Raw genomic sequence first — 20,665 nt, forward strand, 5'->3', positions numbered from 1 at the left:
GTTTTTTTTTAATAAGACCTTGTCTGGATATAGTGTTAATTTGCCTCTTGGGGTCAGCAGCACCATTGATCCTATTACTAAATCTGCTTGGATCCAAGTTGCCACCTCCTTTTACACAGAGCTCACTTCTGCCAGGAAGACTCTTTTGCTGGTTCCACGTACATATCACTTCATTCCAAATGCTCTTTATCCTTATAAAAAACACTTTTACTCTAGAGCAGAAAGAGATTGTCATCAGAATGCAGTGCCATCCCAGCCTCCAGCCCAGATTCCATTGGGCAGCTGGGGAAACCCTACCCACCTACAGAACTTGAGCCAGGGGAAGAAAAAATATTTTTTTATTTTCGAGGGAAAAAAACCTTAAACACGTGTTTATAAAATTAATTTACAGTCCCCTTTCAGGCTGGTTTCAAATGAAAGCCAAACCAACACCACAATAAAATGGGGACATTAATGATTTCACAGCTGTAGCATCATTCCACTTACACAAGCGTCCCAGAAGAAAAGGTGCAGATGAGGCAATAACCATCATTACTTTACGTCTTGTTCAGTCAGAGTCTACAGCCACCTTACTCTAGTGTTTGTGACGTTACCATCTCAATATCTGGAAGGATTGCTCCATGAGAAGAGGGATCTGATACTGGGACCTGCTGCGTGATGAAGGTCAGGCTGGGAGCAATGTTTTCAATGCTGCAAAGGTAAAGCATAGCAGATGGATCAATAATAACATGCTGCTGTTCACCCAGAAATGGTGGGGAGGGAAGGGGCTAAACAATAACCTCTAATAAGATGTAAAGCTTATGCTTCCAAATCTCCATTTTCTTCCCTTATCAATCAGGCTCCTCTCTTCTCCCATCTCCTTCAGGCTCTTACCAAATCCTGTTAGCTCCTTCCTTTACAAACTCTAAAAATCCATCCTTTCCCATGCCAAGAACATCCTTGTTAACATCAAGGTTACCTCTTGCCTTGAATACAGTAGAAACTCAAAGATATGAACACCAGAGTTTCAAACGGACGAGACACCATGTGGAACTAGAAGTAAGCAATCAAGGCACCAGCAGAAACAACCCCCCTATTCCCCCCCCCCCAACCCAGCAAATACTGTATTCTGGCTGTATCGCATCTTAAAGGTAAGAACATCTGGCTGCCTGTCCCCACCACCACCCCTTACTTGCCACAAGGAGGGCAGCCACTTACAGGCAGGAGGTGAAGATGCTGAGGTTCACAGGCAGAATAGGAGCAGCTCCCCACTATTCTGTAAGCCAGGGGTGCTGTCCTTCCCCCGCAATCTTGAAAGCTCAGTCCAACCCAGGAAAGAAGTTAACTTAGCTGTTTCTGGAATGTGAGCTACTTGAGATGGTGCCCGAGCTCCTGCCCGTGTGCTGCGCTCTAGAGGAGCAGCTCAGTTTTAAAGGGCCACAGCCGGCACTGCGCACCCACTGATGCAGAAGTGCCCCAGGGTGCCTCACTCATCACCCTTGCAGCCAGGGGGCTAGAACCAGCTGCCTGTCCCAACTCGGTAGGCAGCCACTTACAGGTAGGAAGTGAAGACTGAGATTCACAGGCACAGCTGTGAGCCCCCACTCCAAGCAGTCCACGCTGAAGAGCATCCCATACCATCTTGTTCAGAGTCATGAACATTTCAGAGTTACGAACAACCTCCATTCCTGAGGTGTCTGCAACTCTTGAGATTTTACTGTACTACAACTGCCCATCTCACTTTTTCCAGTCTGCTGCTCTACACCAAATGCCATCTCTAAAATCCTCACTTGCATTCAAGGGAATGGGTTTAAATATTTTTAAAAGTAGACAATTTTTAAATTAAAAAGGAAATAGGTGAAGGTTTTAAACAAAATCACAGGAAAAATAGAAGTTTAAAAAAAAATTTAATTTTGTCAGATCAAGTTGAGCCTAGCATTGGATCATGTATTTGCCTTATCTGATCACTGTTGCCCTGACTTTGAGTCTTTCCTTAACCTCCATTTTAAACTCAAGCTACTCATAGAAAAAACAATCTGTTTGTACAGTGCCCAGCCCAACAAGCCTCATTTCTGAATGAAGCACCTAGGTGCTATTGCAATATAAACAATAAATGCACTGAGCTCTTTTCACTAATTTTTTTTAACCTTCCACATCATGTGTAAGATTCTCCTCCAATCCTCCACCTGTACTCCTGCTTTCATCCCTATTCTTTTTATTATTTGAATTATAGTTGTGTTTAAAGGCCCCCCTGCTTGGGGCCCCAATGTGCTGGGGGTTTCACAAACCTAGTAAAGAGAGAGTGTCTGCCCCAGAGGAGTGTACAGTCATGGCTAAATGACAACATTCAGCAGGCTGATGAAACAACTGGCTGGGGAAGGAGAAGTGTTGCTGCCTATACTCCTGCCAAGTCACCTGCTTAACTGGCTCATTTGCTGACTCCTACTCTCTTTTTTGTGCCCTCTCCCATGCCAATCCTCACACTTGGAACTCACGCCCCTCTTTATGCCAAAGAACCACCCAGTCTCCTTGCAAAGTACTAGGGGTCTTGCCCTAAAGGAAATAAGTCAGTGCTCCTATTTGTGAATTTTATCTGGTCATCGTGTGTATGCCAATATTAGATTGTAAGCACACACTGTCCCCTGGAACTATCTCTACAACATCTGGCACACTTGCAGCATTTAGTGACAATGCACCATATACCCACGCTTATGCCATATGATAATGTAATATACCCCATGCCTTGGAGAATAACAATTCAACTAGGTGTGTGGTTGTATCAGAGCCTGCACCTACGAAAAACCAGGCTCCAGTCATAAATAGGACTGATTCCTATTTCTGCTATCCAGGCAGTGATAGCTGAACTGAGGAAGAGAGAGGAAGGATGGCCTTTGTGTGCCTAGAACATTAGAGAGATAGGGTGTCTATATTTAAATAAGACACCTGCCATGAGGTGCTTTCACCAATATAGCAGGCAGAATTGGACTAAAGTGTCGTTCAAGCCAGGCAGAAGATTAAATCCCATCCCATCACAGACAGACTAGGCATCTGTAACCTCCAGCCTTGCTAGCTGCTATTCGTTATATGTAGGAACAAGTTCACACACTCTAAAAAAGCATTAACTGGTACAGATCACAGAAATCCATCTGTTTAGCAGCACAGGTCAATGAACACTTAATCTTGGGATTCCACTCTCTTCAATAGCTCTCTCCTGAATGGAGAATCTAACTCAAGGCCTTTCTACTGATACTCAAAGCTCTCTGTGCTATCTGAGTAATTGCCTTTCCCTGTGCAAACATGACCTCTCACAATAACTATGTTGTCCAAGAATAATGAAGCTGTTCACTAGTAAAGGGGAAGCTTCTGAGTGCAGAAGACACAATGGAGCTGCTGGACCAAGAGTCTGGAACTCACAAACTGAGGAGATAGGAATGACTAGAGACTACGCATTCAGAACTCAAAGCAAAATTAATCTTTTCAACTTAAATTTTCCCTCAAACGTGTTCACATGCAGACACACCAGCACAAACAAGCAAACAAAAACCTTCAGACTAAGCAAAGTATTTCTCTTTCATGCTGGGAAAGATGATTATATTTCTGTTTTTAAATACGTTGGAGGTGCTTGGGTGTTGTGTTAATGGAGGCTGCAGAGTACCAAGATAGAGTGCTATAAAAATATAATATCTTACCTAGTTTTGTTTCTTTCTTCAGAACTAGGAGTAACAGCAGCTGGAGCTGAAGGGACCAAAACATGTTTGCCTTTCCTGTGAGGAGGAAACAAAGGCAGGAGAAATATGGATTAAGTGTAACGTGTACTAAGAGGCTTCTCTCTACGCCATACCTATCTCTCTTCCTCACTATATAAGGGAAAATGAATAGCAGACAGAAGTGCTAGTCGTGCTAGGTGTATTTTAATCTAGACAATGGAACTTGTGTTTTGCTGCTAAAGTTTTCCTGCTACAGTAAGGAGTGATTGAGAGAGAGACAGAAATGCAGAGTTCAGGGATAAAATACAGCAAGTTTCTGCCCTGCCACTCAGTTCTAACAGGGGATGGCTGTTCCAAATCTTTATTTATAGAGTCTAGATTATCCCCCCAATTTAGCCACTCTGGACATTAATTCAATTTCTAACTTCAGTGACCATGACTCAGTGATTAGCTCATCAAGTCCATTCCCCTTCTGATTCACAGGGAACAGACAGACTCCCCTAGCAGATGATATATGTACTATTAAGCTTATCTTAGTTGAAAACAGAAAATGAAGTTTAAATGACAGATTTTGGTCTTCCAATTCCAGTTTGTGAGCAAAGCATGAAAAGTGAGTAGAACATAGTGTTTTCCCTAAATGAAATACATTAATTTGGACATGACCCTACAAAACTGCTATATGTAAGATTATTAAAAGTGAACACATTTCTAATATAGCATCCAACTGTATTCCCACTAATGCTGTTTCTTGGAGCTTTTTTTGTCATAAGTTTCCCTCTCAGCTTGGACAATGATCAGTGTCACTTTTTAGTTACCATGCACACAGGAATGTTTTTAATCTCTACTGTAAAAATGAAACAAAATGGTAAAAACTTCCATTAATGTAACACTAAGGCTCAGAATTTCAAACAAACACACTCAAAGTGTAAGAGTTACTATTCCCACCTCAACCTTTACACTCCCACATTGCACATATAGCATTTTAGATAGTATTTGAGATCTCCTGTGTATTCTTTAATACATGCAAGCATGATTTATGTTGCTTAATCTTTCAGTTTCCAGTTTGTAAATCAAGTTTTCAAAGAGACTTCTAAAGCTACTTTCACAAATTCTGCATGCAAATAGCAACATGAGCTATATTCTGAGTACAATTTTAATGGCCAGTTTGTGAAAATTTCAACACATTTTTAACTTTTTTTATGATTGGACAGATTCTTTATCTTTGCCACAGACAAAGCACAGATTTCATTCTGTTTATGGGACTCTTCTGTCATTAACTGGATAAATTATCTCTTTATGTTCACTTGCTAAAGATAAGCAGGAATCAGTTAAGCACTGTGAATAAAATTAATCCCATTTCATTGGTCTAGACTCTAGGATGCCCCTCTGTCCTCTTCACTACTACAGCTACTTTTCTTCCTCTTCAGAGGTATCCTAAACTACACATGAAGACCTAGTAGCTCAACCTAGAGTCAGACTAAAATTAGCTAAAATTCCCTTCTCCAAATTGAGCTGGAATATCTTTCCCTCAGCCTGCACAATTACTGCTCAGGACAGGTTCAGCATTAGCTCCAGAATGGGGGAATCCAAGCAATCACCCTGGATTCCACAACAGGAAGAGCCCTGTGTCCATCTACCATAGAAACAGAGCATTACCATCGCTCCCGGCCATTCATTCTTGCAAAGAGTAACCTCAGAACACATTCCTTCTGCTCCCATGTCAACTGGCCAATATCCACCTTCCCTTGCTGGATATTTGTCCTGAAAAACATCAGAGAGCAGATCAATATAGTAGGAGAATAAGACCAAACAAAACTCTTACCATCCAGCATAAAATCTCCCTTTTTCTGAACAGTGGACACAGAAAGGATTTTCAATCATAGCTCTGAATTTCCTAAGTTTCACTCAGCTGGTCAATGATATGTAAGCAGAAAATAATCCTGCATTGGCAGGAGATGGACTATACACCTTGATCAATCTTCCCCACCTCTTTAAATTCCACAGGTTTTAATCAAGAATAAAATATAGAGCTTTTACCTCTAAGAAAGGCCCCATGTAGTCTGCACAAAATTGGACCTAAATTCTATGGCAAAGTACCTAGATTCTGCTGCAGTCTGATGGACATTCTGGAAATTTTGTGGCCTCTTCAGATAAATTTCAAAACCAGAGGCTTTTATTGAATTAAATTTAAAAAGGTATAAAACAGTCAGTACAGTAGCTCGTGTTATTGATTTTGATATTATATTACATTTATTTTATACTGTTGCCCCTTTTTCAGTTTTCATTGTGCCACAGATTTTTGTATTGACAATGAAGAACTGCTTTGAGAAGATCTCAAGGGAGGTGTGCAACTGAGGCTTTTGGCCTACAGGGAGGCAAGGGAGACAGAGGTTGCAAGAAAAATACATTAAAATGATCAGCAATGAAATAAATAAGTGTTGGCATTTAATTGTCATTTTTAGGTTTCAGTGTTAATGTTGTCCCTTCTATTGTGTTCTGCCAGGTCTGCAGCAGCAGTCTGTCCTGAAGCTCCCTACCAGGGCCGCCCGGGGGGGGGGGCGGGAAATGGGGCAATTTGCCCCAGGCCCTGCTGGGGCCCCCCATGAGTATATAATATTCTATAGTTTTGCAACTTTTTTTATGGAAGGGGCCCCTGAATCCTCTGGGCGGCCCTGCTCCCTATCCTGAACAGTTGGGTCTGCAGTCTCCCCTCCAATGCTGAACTTCTTTCCTCCCCTCCCATCACAGCAGCCTCCACAGAGATTACTAATTTGGGTATTGTTACTACACAGGGATTTTTAAGACTTAGGTTTCATTCCTATGAGCCAAGGAGATGGACATTAAATCCTCTGCTGTTTAATTACATGTACCATTTCTCTGCCTCCTGCAGGTCCTTGTACACACTATTTGTGCTGTGAGCATTGCTGTTAAACGTTCTGATTTTGGGGTACTCTTCCTTCCCTGCAAATGCCTCCATCATTTTCTTCTGATAGGCAGCTTGGGCCACCTGCTTGTAGCACTTCCTGCTGGACACAATCTCACGCTTCACCTGGTCCAGAGCTTCTAAGAAGAAACTCTCTACCTCACTCCTCTCATCCAGGATGTTCTTGGCCAGTTTCTTCACTCGATTCATCTCCCGATCCTTCATCTCCAGCAGCTGCTGCAGCTTGTTGATCTCTACCATGCCTGCCTGGTTTTGAACTAAAGCGTGATGCCGTGTCTTCTGAATTTCTGTTTCAAATTCTTGGGTCATATGACCTAGTGCCATCTCCAGTCTCTCCACCTTGTGCTGCAGTGCTTGGATCTGTGCTTTTTGCAGAGTGACTTGCCGGACCTTTTCCTGAACCAAACTCTCATTGGTTTCCTAAAGGATAAGAGAAAATGATTTGGACTCTTATCTTGGTCACCCTGAACCTCAGAACTCTTTCAACAATAATAGCACATGGGTTACATCAGACTGATAGATACTCCAGCACTTCCATGCTGGAGTGCGAGTTGTAATCTGGGTCAGGGCTCTGCCTGCAAGAGAAGCAAGCTGAAGAGTGTCTGATCTGTGCACTCCCCATTGTACACACTGAACTCCTCTTAGAGGGGCACTATAAGAAATGTTTTCTATTTTCTCCTCCACAATTAAAAGAACAGAATAAGAGCCTCATGTCTCTTAAGATAGCTCCAAAATCCAGTAAATTGTGGATGAGTCTGACTTGGAAAGGCGCTACTCCCAATGAACTTGCATCTGTATCCAAAATTTGGATTTCAAGGGCCCCTTCCTAGGGAAGAATGAAATAGAATTAGAAATCAGAGCAGGAACCTTCTCCTGCAGAAGAAAAGCTTTGTCCTCTTCTAGCTGCTTCTTGATTTTTTTTAGCTCCTCTGTCTCCTTCAGGTGATAAGCAAGAGCCTCCTGAAGACGAACGTTCTCCTTAAACACTGCTCTCCCAGTGCTGTCTAACTGCCTGGAAAAGGTGAAACAAAAACACAAGAGGTGACATCGCAGCCTTTTGGATCTTCCTATATTAAAATCAATACCCTAATTTCAGAGAGAGAATTCGTTTATAGGACTGTCACTGAGACAGCTTTGCTTCCAGCACCAGGGCTGGACCAGAAGATGGGGGATCATGGAAGTGTCACTGAGGCATCATTGCCTCAGTATCTGGACTGGAGCCGAAATTAGTCTGATGGTAGAGGTGTCCGGATGGTGATGGTGCCTGCATTTAAAGTGTGAAAGTAATATAGATGCAGCCAAAGGCCCTTACCCATTTTCCCACAAAGGGTCCCTGTTGTGTATAGTAGTGTTGGCTGCCTGGCAGTTATTTGTAAGACCAAGAGTTACAGTGGCTTTCTGACTCCTCATTGTAACTGGGGAACAGATAACGCAAATGGCTTACACAATGGCCTCATGGTGGGCTCTCTCTGCCAGCATTACTATCTTCTTCTCAGCCTCTCTTTCTAGTAGTTGCTGAAGGGGAGAAAAGGCTGTTTAAATACAGACTGAGACTATGTGGTACTAAAGATAAAATTAGACTCAAAGCATTTTTCTAAAATCACATACATGGGATTAAACTGGCCACTGATACAACCCTGTATCCTAGAGGAAGAGAGGGAGTGAGCAGTGATATGCCCCCCTTGGGGGCACTGAAACAACTTCCCTTTGGGAGTGGGGACGGAGCAATTATATGGCCCGTCAGGGATCTTGATGCTCCTGTGACTTTCCCTGGAAAGCTGCACCCAATTGCCACGTCATCTTCTTGTATTTGTTTTACACACACACACGATTGTAAAATGTTCATCAAATAATTAAAGCAACTCAATAGGGTCAATAGGGAAAGTCACATTGTTCTAATATGAGATTCCTAAATCCTTCGTAAGGCACTGTACCTTTTCTTCAATGAACCTGTTCTCCAGCCTTCCAAGAGTCTCCTGATGTTCCCTGTTTGAGATTCTCATATTCTCTTTTATCTATGATTTAAAAAAAAAATCACTCTAACAATGGTGCTGTATTTCAGCCTTTTAGATAAAAGTGTAGATGAAACTGTCCGGAAAGGCATCTCCCAGTTTTTGTCTTGTACTTATCAGGCCCTCATCAGCTCCTTGCATAATCTCTGCCTCTTCTCTACCTCTCTTTAGTCATGTTACACTTTCCTTCTCTTTCATAATTTACCAGCTCCCTTGTTTTTAAATCATTGTCAAGTGTCATTAGCATACTTTCCACTAGTCTGTTAATAAATATACAGAACACAGCATAGGCCCTTGTAAAACTCTCCCCAGTCTCACACAGCTAGTTACATTCTTTCTACTCATTCAGTCATCTGTGCTATTCAAAACCCGGTACCCCAATTTCTTTGAGAAAATTCTGCAGAAAGGTGTATTTCATACCTTACGCCTAAAAAATTATTTATTATTTGTATTGTGGCACCAAATCATGGATGGGGGCTCCATTGTGCGAGGCACTATACAGACACATAGCAAATGATAGTCTCTGCCCTAAATAGTTTACAATCTAAGTGACTTACTTGTGTCAAGAGATAAGGCAGTCACTGCATTCCATCTGCCTTATTGAACTGAGTATTGAGAAATCATGTTATATCATTTATAAACCCTATGGTACTTATAGCCCAAATACTAAGTCTTCTGTACATATTCTTAAAGGAACCATAAGCTCCTTCTGGTATATAAATTGACTCGATCCCAGGCCCTGCAATCCTGGCCTAGTGCAGAAGGGTATAAGTCAAATGTTAGCAATCCAAACTCACCTCTGTAAACAGCTTCGAGATCTATGGATAACAATCACTACAAGTACTAGATACTTTATTACAGGGCTTGGATTTGGCCCTATATTTTTCTCAAGACATTTGCAGATTGAACGTTTGTTGTATTTGTCCTCAGTATTGAGGCTAGAATAGACCTTTTAGTAGCAATCTGTCCATTTTTTGTGCTGGAAGCAGAAGCAATTGAAGAAGCCACCACCTGGCTGAAGTTGGAAATTATTCCTGTACTAACCAGCCAAGTTCAAAAAACATACTGATTCTTTTTAGGTCAAATAATGCTGACTTTAAATGGTCTCCCCCAAACTATATGCTAGTTCAGGAATATATAAGTCTGACCAATATAGTGCTGTCTACACTCACAGCCCTGGTTTTAGTAAACAGTCTAATAAATCAGCCAGGTGCATCTGATATTCTTTCCATATCAGTCACTCACCATGCCATAAAGGTGGCAGTATGACTTCTCATATAAATCATTGCAGACAAAGTCCTGTAGAGCATGTAGTTAGTACCAGTACAAGTTACCATGTCGAATTAACACTTTTAAATTAGATTGTGTTAGTATTGCTTTCAGGCCATTAAAACATCCAAAATTAACACTTATCACAAACTTACATCTTCCAGTTCCTTCTCCATATGTGCTTTCTTCTTGCGAAATTCTTTTATTGTTTTCAGTTCCAACTGAATTAAGCCAATTTCTCTGGCTTTTTTGCTGAATTTCTCCTCCAGATCCTTCAACTGCGCAGAATAATGTTCTGCCTGTAAATCAGAAATTCTAATCAAGAAGGGAACAAGTCACAACCATTCAACAATATCACTGCAGGAAATGGACAGCCAATGCAAATTAATAACTTTGATGTGTAGAATTTTAAAAAGTCACTAAATTAATTAGACTTATCACTAGAAGGAAAGGCAACAAGTTGGATAGAATCAAACAACCAGCAAAAGAGGAGGTTTAGAAAGCTCTAAACATAATATTTCTATCTTTTAATAATATGTCAATTCCCAGTCTGTTCTGTTCCTTGTTATTTTTAGGGATGGATGGGCAAGAGGTCCTTGAAGAGCCTACTTCATGCAATTTATTGCTTAAGGGTGGGGAATAGCAGACTTCTGTAGTCTGCAAATTAGACATGTTTCTGTTGTATCTCTGCCCACACCTTATGATCTATAGGTATTATTACTGGTATCTGAGATAGCAAACCACACTCACAGCTAGAAAGGCCTTGTATAGTCCCCACCCCACTTCTCTTTTGCAGGTTTTTTCCTCATGCCAGGGGTTTACCTCAAAACCTTTACTGCATCTCAACTCTTTCTAACTTGCTCATCTTACTATAACCAAAACCACTGCTCAGCCTGCTGTGAAGGCCTCGTTCTGAGGGAAAAGAGAAAAGTTCACTCACCACTTTCTCATTCTCTTCTTGGGCCTGCTGCTTCAAATCTGCCAGCTGTTGCTTCAGTTTTGCAATCTGCACAAGATGAAAATAGAAGAGCCATCATCATGGGGAAAACTCTGCCCCATTTGTTTAACCCTCCTCAAGCCTCTTTATGGGATCACATCAAGAAAGCTACAGCAACACAGAAAAGGCCTCTCATTTACAGGATTTAAGTGGGGACTGGGGGGGAGGCTGTGTACGCTGACCCTACACTGATTCTGTGTTGGCAGAATTCCTGATAGGCCACTGCAGCCCTCATTATGCCACTAGAGCAGCATATGGGGCCACAATGGGACCCCAGAATTGGTCCCCCACTTCTTGTACTGTATGTTTGGAGTTGAGGCTCTTAGACCTGCCCACTCTCTTTTACTGAAGAAACCCTTATAAATGTCAACAGGGGAGCAGAAAAAACCCAATCACTGTGGCTGATATTGGAGAAACTCAGAACAAAGTTACACAGATGTTGTAAAAACACTCCTGGTCTCAGGAGCAAATGTGCATCTAGCTTTGACTTCACATATTTAAAATACGGCCTGCAGGTGTCAGAAGAGGCTGACTATTGTTGGTCCTGCCAAAGGTGGTCTAATGCAGGGAAGATAACTCATTAACACTGTACAACTGCTTTAATATTTGGGCAATTCTGGATCCAGTTACACTTTCACTAGGAAACTTGTCCATATTTCCAAACTAGAAAACTGCAGCTTCCTCCAGTGAAAATGTTCCAATGAAAACAGCAAAGATGCACATCATCCATGCCAAGCATCCTGTTTTGGATGTGCTCAGCTCACCCTGTCTGCCTACAGCATCCACCGAAAGCATAGAGCAACTGGCAGATTGTTGCACCTTTCCCACAATGCTCATCAGAGCTGCCTGGAGCATGTGCAGAATATCTGTGGTATATAGAAGATGATACTACCTGTGAGCTATTTTTGATTTGTTCTATCAGCTACTTCAAAAGGCTCTTATGCTGCATGTGCACCATGAGCAGCAGGTCCTATGGTCACCTCACATTTGCTGGTGACATTGTGGACAGTCTGCATCTCCCTCTAAACCTGCTGTCAAGACATCCATGGGCCTGCAGGTTGCGACCCCGCCACCTTTGGTGTGGATGCTCAGAGGGGTGCAGGGAGTGGTGGACAGGTTTCTTGGTTCTCTGCACATACCTGCTCTTCTTTCTCCACATCCTGCTTCTTGAGAAAGCTGATCACCTCGACTGTGTCCTTCTCCAGACGGTGCTGCTGCCATGTCAGCTCCTCGTTGTTCCTGGCCAGCACACGGGCAGCCTCGCGATACTCGGACCGGGAGATCTCGGTCACCTCTAGCCGGGCTTCCCATAGCGCTGCATTGGCCTTGGCCCGCTCAGCCTCAGACTCCTTATCCACCTTCGACTCAGCCTTGGCCCCCTTCTTCGCCCTGTGAGGAAAAGCTGAGGCACGTGGGTACGAGGCCCCTGGAACTCCCACCCCGCTGGGACCCCACGGCCAAGGACTCCCTCTGCTCTCCTCTCCCGCATTGCCTGGTTACCTGCCCCATCATCTCCCTATTTCCCCACCCCTCCCCCTCCCCTCTCCCTGCCCCTCCCTTCCCCCGTTACCCTGGTTACCTGCCCCCCTCATCTCTCCACTTCCCTCGCTCGCCAGTTACCTCCCCCGCTTCGCGCCTTTCCCCTTCCGCATCTTGGCCCCGGCGGGAAGTTGCGGGCGTCGATTCCCAGCACGGATCCGTCTCTACGGAATCTTTGTGACAGGAGCTCGCGGCGACCTGTTGCTATGGAGACTAGAAGGCGGGGACTAGTGACGAGATAAGTATGCGACCGTGATGTCAAGTGCGCTGATGTGACACGCGGCACCGGCGGGATGTGGGGTCCCGAGCGCACCGGCGAGGCGGTGAGTGCAGACCCCGGGAGCGCGCGGGGAGAGTGACACCCTGCGCGGAGCCCGATCCAGCCTGGCTCCCACACAGAGACCCCGGCTCCCTTCGCCCTCCGCAGAGACCCAGCCCGGCTCTCCCCCCTTCCCGAGACCCTCGCTCCCCATAGACCCCGCCAGTGCTCGCTTCCCTCACCCTTCCACTGCACCCACTCCCTGCGCCCTCCAGAGACCCTCTGCTCGCCCTGTATCCATTGCCTCCTTCTGTCAGATCTTCTCCTGCCCCCCCCCCACCCGCTCCATCCTTGACCTCCACAGCTCGCTTGGTTTTTCCCCATACCCCCTCCTCTCATACCCCCTGTCTACCCGATGGAGACGCATCTGCTTTCTTCTTTTAAAACTTCTGCTTCCCATACTCGTCCTCTGTCCCTGCACCACTATGGAAATCTTGTGCTCTCCATATACTTACTCTTGCTCCCAACACACAGATCCCCTCATTTGCCCAGATTCTTGCCCTGCCCACAAAGATCTGCTGCCCCCCCATCACCATAAATTCCTTGTTGCCTACACAGATCACTGTTATCTTCCCTCCCCCCCAAAACCCATCTTCATACCTTCATCCACCTCAGCCCTCCACACAGCTACCTATCCCCCTGCTGCTTCTTGCTCTTCCCCACCAATCCCCATACTCTCTATGCCCATATTTGCCTCTGGTATCATCCAAGGTTGTGGGAAAAAAACAGTTTTTCCCCCCCAATTTCTTTATTGTTTTGAAATATTTACAGGAACATAATGCATGTTTGAAAGCTTTTTGACACTGGAAATGTTTTGCTCTAAGGTCAATCTGTGAATGAAAGCTAACTATTTGAAAAAGTAAAAAGAGAAATTATGAGCATGTCAGTGTTCTTCTTAGGTCTATTAGGAAACGGCGAGTTATAGAATAGCCTAGGGCAGGGATCGGCAACCTTTCAGAAGTGGTGTGCTGAGTCTTTAGTTATTCACTCTAATTTAAGGTTACGCGTGCCAGTAATACATTTTAACATTTTTAGAAGGTCTCTTTATATAAGTCTATAATATATAACTAAACTATTGTTGGATGTAAAGTAAATAAGGTTTTTTAAATGTTTAAGAAGTTTCATATCAAATTAAAATGCAGAGTCCTCCGGACCGGTGGCCAGGACCCGGGCAGTGTGAGTGCCACTGAAAATCAGCTCATGTGCCGCCTTTGGCACATGTGCCATAGGTTGCCTACCCCTGGCCTAGGGAAAGAGGAATGGGTGGAATGCCCACTCCACTTCTAAAATGACCTTAGCATCCATAACCTCTTCGTATCTTGCACTGTCCAGCTCCTGGTTCTCACAGAGACCTGGATCCCTTTGACACTGCTTCTGCAGCTGCCCCATCTTACAGAGGCCTCTCCTTTTCTTACACTGATTTCCCAGGATCAGAATATGTTGGGCTTCTTTCTGATTGCTATTTCCAACCCCTATATCTTCCCTCTTCTCACTCTTTCTCTTCCTTTGAATAACACTGCATCTGACACTCCTGTCCCTCTTCATGTTGCTATCATCTACTCTCCACCCCTCTGTCCCATTGCGAGGTCTGCTCTGCCAACCCCCGACCCTGGCTCACCCCCTAAGTCTGTTTCCTCTGATCCAGCTCTCACGCTGCAGAGCATCTCTGGTAGAAATCCCATGACCAGACTGACTTCCTCCATTAGAAATTCCTTCTGTCTTCTTTCAATTCTGCCATCTTCCCAGTTAACAACCCTACTTCTCCAACTTAACTAAATTTCGTGCGTAGAATCTGAGCTGCCTTTTAGCCCTTTGACTCTCTCTGCAAACCGTCCACTTCTCTCCATTCTGGCTTCCTCTATCATTCAACTGAAACTGTTCTCATCAAAATCTCTAATAACCTCTTCTTATTCAGATCTCAGAACCAGTACTCCATCCTCATTGATTTGTCAGCCACCTTTGATACAGTTGACCATGCTGCTCTTCTTTAAGTCTTGTCCTCCCTTGGTTTCTGGGACTCTGTCCTCTCCTGGTTCTCTCACCTCTCTAATCACTCCTTCAGTGTTTCCTTCAGAGCATCCTCCTCATCCACCCGTCACCTTTCTGTGACAGTTCCACAGCGCTGTCCTTGGTCCCTTCTCTTCTTCCTCTGCACCTTATCTCTGGATAATCTCATCTGCAAACACAGATTCAACTACCATCTCTATGCAGGTGGCTCACAGATCTGCCTCTCTACTCCAGACCTGTATCCCTCTGTTCAAACTAAAATATTAGCCTGTCTCTCTGATCTCTTCTCATGGATGTCTGTTAGCTCAAGCTCAGCATGGCTAAAATAATGGACCTTATTATTTGCAGTAATAAAGTTCATTATTACTTTTCCGTGATTTTCTGCTGTCAGCCAGGGGCTGAGAGCGGGGGCTCCCACTGTCGGCCATCCGGGACTGAGAGCGGGGGCTCCCACTGTCGGCTGCCTGGGGCTGAAAGCCAGGGCACGGGGCTGAGAGCGGGGGCTCCCGTTGTCCGGGGCTGAGATCCGAGACCTGGGGCTGACAGCGGGGGCTCCCGCTCTGAGCCCCAGGGCAGCTGGGGCTCCCACTGTCAGTGCCATGCACAGCGGTGCTCCCGCTGTCAAATTGCGGTGGAAGCCTAATATTGCAGAATCAGCAATTTCTGCAATATCGCCAGTTAAGTGGGGCCTTATGCACCATCCTTTTCTCTGGCCTTGACAAATGCATTCTTACTCCATTCATATCCATTCAGAATGTTGCTGCAAAGATGGTTCTTCTAGCACATCACTTTGACCATGCTACCCCTTTCTTTGCATCCCTCCACTGTTCCCTCCTTCTCTATCACATCAAGCAAAAGCTACTTGCCTTAATTTCAAGGCTTTTCTTGGCCTATCTCCATCTTACCTGTCATTTCTTGTTCTGTATCAAAAGGTCAACTCCCATGATGCCAGCCTCCATCACCCATTTGTTAAGTATTCAAACAAGCACCTTCATACTTTCTTCCATGTTGCCCCATGCTTGGGAGAAACTCCCCATAAATCTCTGCAAATATATTTGATTGTTCTCCTTCAAATCCGTCCTTAAAACCTCCTTTGCCATCCTGCCTATAAAACACTTGACAGCGGTCTTTGTATGCTGTGTTTGTACAGTGCCTAGGACAATTGGGTCCTGATCCAAGATTAGGGCTCCTAGACACTATGGTAATACAAATAATAAAGGTAGAAGAGTGTGGGTGGAAAAAACTGCTATTGGTTATTAAAAATGGGAGTAAGTGGAGCTCGTCTGAGGAGGCTTAGATTGCCAGAATCTAGAACTTTCTAGGTTCTGTCAAACAAAAGTAGAGCTGGCTAGTTCATCTGATATTTTTTCAGTCTTTAGATTACAGTGTTGAATTCACTAGATGTTTGTCATTCTGACTAGACGTGGTCAATATTGCAGACAGATGACAAGTGTCTATTCATTACCAAATATCAGTATATGAATTTCTTATCAACATACCTAAAGTTGAAGTGGTAGAAAGCAAGTTATTGATTTTACTGAAATGATTAAATTCTTATAAGGTAAAAAGTAAATGTTATTAAAAAAGTTGTAAATAACAATATACAAAGAATTCTTGCTCATGTGAGAAAATGGTTTTTTTTCAAGACTAAATACATCATTGAATGAAACTTTGTCTATAGGAGTCAGCAGGAGAGTAGAATATTGAGATTGCTGAGCCTGCAATCAGGGCCGACTCCAGGGGTTTTGCTGCCCCAAGCAGCAAAAGAGGAGAAAAAAAAAAAAGCCGCGATCACGATCTGCGGCAATCAGCGGGAGGTCCTTCGCTCCAAGCAGGAGCGAGGGACCCTCCGCCAAATTGCCGCCGAATACCTGGACATGCCGCCCCTCTCCAGAGTGGCCACCCCAAGCACCTGCTTGCTAAGCTGGTGCCTGGAGCCGGCCCTGCCTGCAATTGAGATATTTTTGGTGCCATCATCATTTGAAATGTAGCTGCAATTTGTTAATAGTATTGTAGTAGCAATGTGTCCCTATTCTGTGCATTCCAGCAGCACTTTAATATCAACTCCTTTGAGAGGCAGTCAGTTTTTCTTTGACATCCTAAAAATGGCAAACATCAGTTGGTGATTGTGCCGTAAAAACAACTGAGTCTCAGTTTCAAGCCTTCTTGTATGTTACCATCACCTTTAATGTAGCGGAAAATGAACAATTTAAAGAGTGTAACATAATATGAACAAATTAAAGAAGTGATTGAAGCACGTCTCATTGAATATTCTGGAACAGACAGGTCTTCTATTAGATATTACAAGTGCAGGGGGAGAGGAAATGTAAAGGAAGGGCTAAAAGAATGAACAGATATTATGGAAGGTGATTGATCAGACATGAAAATGATATAATAAAAGTAACAAACAACCATACAGGGAAAAATGTTCCTGCTTAATGCTATTGATTCTACATCTGAAACAAAAACCACAGAATATTGTATTCAAGTTGCTGAAGATTCCATCCAATAGAATACTGTGAAAAATAAGTCAACGACATTTTTGTCATTTGTTCTCACAGTAAATATGATTGTACTAAGAACTCATCCTTTCATCCTAAATTTTTGACACATGGTTGTTCAACACTTTGTTTACCACTTGGTGAGAAAGAAATAATGCCGAGCACTAAGGCACATTATGGAAGTCCAAAAAGTCTGCAGCCATTGTCACCATAATGGTTGGTTGATTGAAAAAGGAGGATTGATGTTGCAGCTTCCCAGTGGCACTCGTGGAACACTTAGGAAGATTCTGTCTATATTTTCATCCAATTACCATAGATATGCTGATATTTGCACTCAGTACAAGGAAGACTGAGCAAAACAAAGCATGCATTTTACACAACAAGGAACTCTGTAAGGAGGCATTAAATTTATAAAAACAAATGAAGATTCTGTTGGGACAGAAATCAATAGATTGTAGGCAGATGAGGCTGCTGTTGCAATCTTGATCTAATTAATTGACATCCCAATAGGACAAAATAAATAAATAAAATTGAGCCCTGGTACAGGAAGAAGAGGCTGAAACATGGCTGCTAGAACATAATTGTGAGTTTGTTCCTTTTCTTCTAGCATTTAAAATTAAAGATCCAGAATTGTACCCTAAATCTACATTTGCAAAGAAAGTTGTGTCACTTTATTCCATCAGAATGCTGCAAAATTCTGGCAGTAAAATCACAGAAGAAGGAACTGTTGAATTCAGAATCAATAATTTAAAAAAGACCTGCACTTCTCTGTGACCAGCTCAGCATCCAGAGAGCACTTCTTTCCTACATTTTCATGATTCTGGTTTAAACTTCATCATGAGTTATGTGCTGAAAAAGTAAATACATGGGTAAAAGTGTATTTCTATCTAAAGTCATATACATGAAATCTCTAGGAATAAGAGTTAGGACTCTGAGAACTTGATTTTGCTTACAGAACTGCAAGCATTTCATTTTGGACAATGTGGGGCTTCCAGGAGTGCTGAAACAATTCTTATTGTGTGGGTACTGCTGATGGAAACTATGTATTTGGTGTTTGTTATTACGGTAGAACCTCAGAGTTACAAACACCTCTGAAATGGAGGTTGTTCGTAACTCTGAAATGTTCATAACTGAACAAAACATTATAGTTCTTTTGTAAACTTTTGAAAGAACATTGACTTAATACAGAAGAAAAATGCTGCTTTTAATCATCTTAATTTAAATGAAACAATCACAGAAACAGTTTTCTTACCTTGTCAAATCTTTTTTTTTAAACTTTCCCTTTTTTTAGTAGTTTACATTTAACACTGTACTATACTGTATTTGCTTGCTTTATTTTTTATTTTATTTTTTTTGCCTCCGCTGCTGCCTGATTGCGTATTTCCGGTTCCAAATGGGGGGTGTGGTTGACCAATCAGTTTGTAACTCTGATGTTTGTAACTCTGAGGTTCTACTGTACTACTTCAAGCCAAGGGGTGTGGCAGCACCCCCAACACCCCTAGTTTCAGCACCACTGATGGCTTCTCATGTTGGAGAAATAAGCGTACAAAGTGAATCAGCTTCTGCCTTTTGTTTCCTAATTTATTTATTTTTGGTGTGTGTGTGTGTGTGTGTGTGTGTGTGTGTGTGTGTGTGTGTGTGTGTGTGTGTGAGGAGGCGTTTCTGGTGTATCTGAGATGTTTCTGTAGCACTTATTATCCCTTCTCTCCCCCACACTATCGAATTTGGACCTTGGACTTAGGATGGAGGGCCACTCCCCAATGTCCTTAGAATGTTAGAGCTCTCATCACAACAGTCTGGGATCCCACATGCTCCTCTGCATGGAATACATGGAGATATGAATGAGACTTCCTTACCCTGGGATACTGTGATGGGGTATATAAGCCCCACATTGGGGAATCAAGAGTTAAAGAGCAGTTCTGGGCCCAGAGGGCCCCACCCAGCCACACCTGCTGGGTGGGCTCACAATGGAGGCAAAGATCAAAAGGGAGCAGCCCAGCTCAGTCTAGGCAGAAGGAGGAAGGGAGCAGTCCTACGCTGTTGGCCCCTGCGGGGAAGACTCAGGAGCTCCACGTTGTCAGAAGCAACCCCCGTTGCCGAGTCACCAGAGGCCCCCATGGAGACCAGGAACAACAGGCTGCGATTGAAGGAAAAGAGCCTCTGCATCGCTGTGAGGCAGAACGCCTCTTGGGAGTCCATAAATACAGCTTGTGGTGGCTTTGGAGAGGCAGAGGCTGTGGTAGGAAGTGACCTATGGAGCAGGCTTGGTAGTGTCATTCCCCAGGCTGCGTATCCGACCTGCCAGTCACAGGGCCCTCGGTTTTAACCTGCTCAAGCAGGGAGGGCCCAAGTTCCCCTACAACCCCACAGACAATACCATCTCTCCCCTCTCACCCAACAGATACTGCTGAGGTTTCCATGTGACAAAGCTGAAATAAAGTTCTGCTTTGCAAGCTCTGTTGCCGTGGGACTTCCTGTTCCATCTTGACTCTGGGGCAACCTTGTTCCTCCCTCCACTGTTCTGGCTCTTCAGCATCTAAGTATACAGCTGAACTCATTTTCCTCAGTGCTTTCACCTTGGTTGTACTTTAAATCTTCTTACATTTTAATATATAAATCTGCCCTATGCCAATCTTACTGCAGGGGTTTGTGGCTGGTTGTGGTGGTTTCCAGCTTGTATAATGACAGGCTCAGTTTTGGCAGAGCTAATGCTGTTGAAATGAACTTTCTGTCAGTTTTGTTAAATGTTTTACTAATGTATTGATCTCAGTTGAATATTTAAGCTGTCTGAAACCTGAACCTTGTACTTGTCTGGCTTAACTAAAGACCTATGCATGCTTGTCAGCACTAGATCAATGATAAACCCAAACTCATAAAGAACAGCTAGTGTGCAATTTCATGTGCCTCCCTGGTCGAATAGCTTGCGTGATAAATAGTCGAGTCATGTTAGCTGAAAGTAAAGGTGAAGAAGAGGTGAGTGCAGGCTCATTCTTCGCTGTCACAGCTTCCCAGCTGTTGTAAAGCTGCCTGTCAGGAAGGAACAGTTGCCTAAGTCTTGCCTCAGGACTCGCAGCCTCAGGTGCGTGGCTAACATACTTTGCGTTTCATACTACAAATAATTATTACTGCTATCTGATAAGGGGTAGGCAGGTAGCAAGCTGAGATTACTTCTGCTCATCTGCTTATTATACCTACTAAATTTGAACGTTCAGTCTGTGCAAAACATGTTAGTATTACTGTTTATCCTGTCTGCTTTCTCTCCCACTTGTTGCACCTTGTCTTAAACAAATAATGTAAACTCTTTGGAGCTGAGATTGTCTTTTTCTCTGTCTGTACAATGCAAAGTGCAATGGGGCCCAACCAAGCTGCAATACAAATAATTAATCCCAAG

At 43.5% G+C, this 20,665-nt stretch overlaps 2 protein-coding genes across 3 annotated transcripts in view; one reads left to right on the top strand and one right to left on the bottom strand.

Annotated features, from left to right (window-relative positions):
• Window positions 1-351: 351 nt before the first annotated feature.
• BBOF1 (basal body orientation factor 1) lies at window positions 352-12,620 on the bottom strand. Its single transcript, XM_045014123.1, has 11 exons — window positions 12,529-12,620; window positions 12,048-12,297; window positions 10,852-10,917; window positions 10,067-10,210; window positions 8,565-8,645; window positions 8,075-8,145; window positions 7,498-7,642; window positions 6,557-7,050; window positions 5,343-5,447; window positions 3,669-3,743; window positions 352-690 (listed from the first exon to the last, which is right to left on the bottom strand). Exons 1-11 carry the CDS (start codon window positions 12,558-12,560, stop codon window positions 570-572), a joined length of 1,584 nt encoding a protein of 527 aa, XP_044870058.1. The 5' UTR covers window positions 12,561-12,620; the 3' UTR covers window positions 352-569.
• Window positions 12,621-12,644: 24 nt separating this feature from the next.
• ENTPD5 (ectonucleoside triphosphate diphosphohydrolase 5 (inactive)) overlaps window positions 12,645-20,665 on the top strand; it is a 41,031-nt gene continuing 33,010 nt past the window's right edge. For both annotated transcript variants that reach the window (XM_045014128.1, XM_045014127.1), the window contains exon 1: window positions 12,645-12,770. The gene's annotated coding sequence lies outside the window, so the exon portion shown is untranslated. The remainder of the gene's footprint in view (window positions 12,771-20,665) is intronic.

The sequence above is a fragment of the Mauremys mutica genome, chromosome 4, assembly GCF_020497125.1.
Source record: "Mauremys mutica isolate MM-2020 ecotype Southern chromosome 4, ASM2049712v1, whole genome shotgun sequence".
NCBI lineage: Eukaryota > Metazoa > Chordata > Testudines > Geoemydidae > Mauremys > Mauremys mutica.

Coding starts and splice junctions, on each gene's coding strand:
- BBOF1 (XM_045014123.1), bottom strand. CDS start 12,560: ATGCGGAAGGGGAAAGGCGCGAAGCGGGGGAG. Junction 10,918..12,047: donor ATGTGGAGAAAGAAGAGCAG/GTATGTGCAGAG, acceptor CATCTTGTGCAG/ATTGCAAAACTGAAGCAACA. Junction 10,211..10,851: donor AAGAAGAGAATGAGAAAGTG/GTGAGTGAACTT, acceptor TCTGATTTACAG/GCAGAACATTATTCTGCGCA.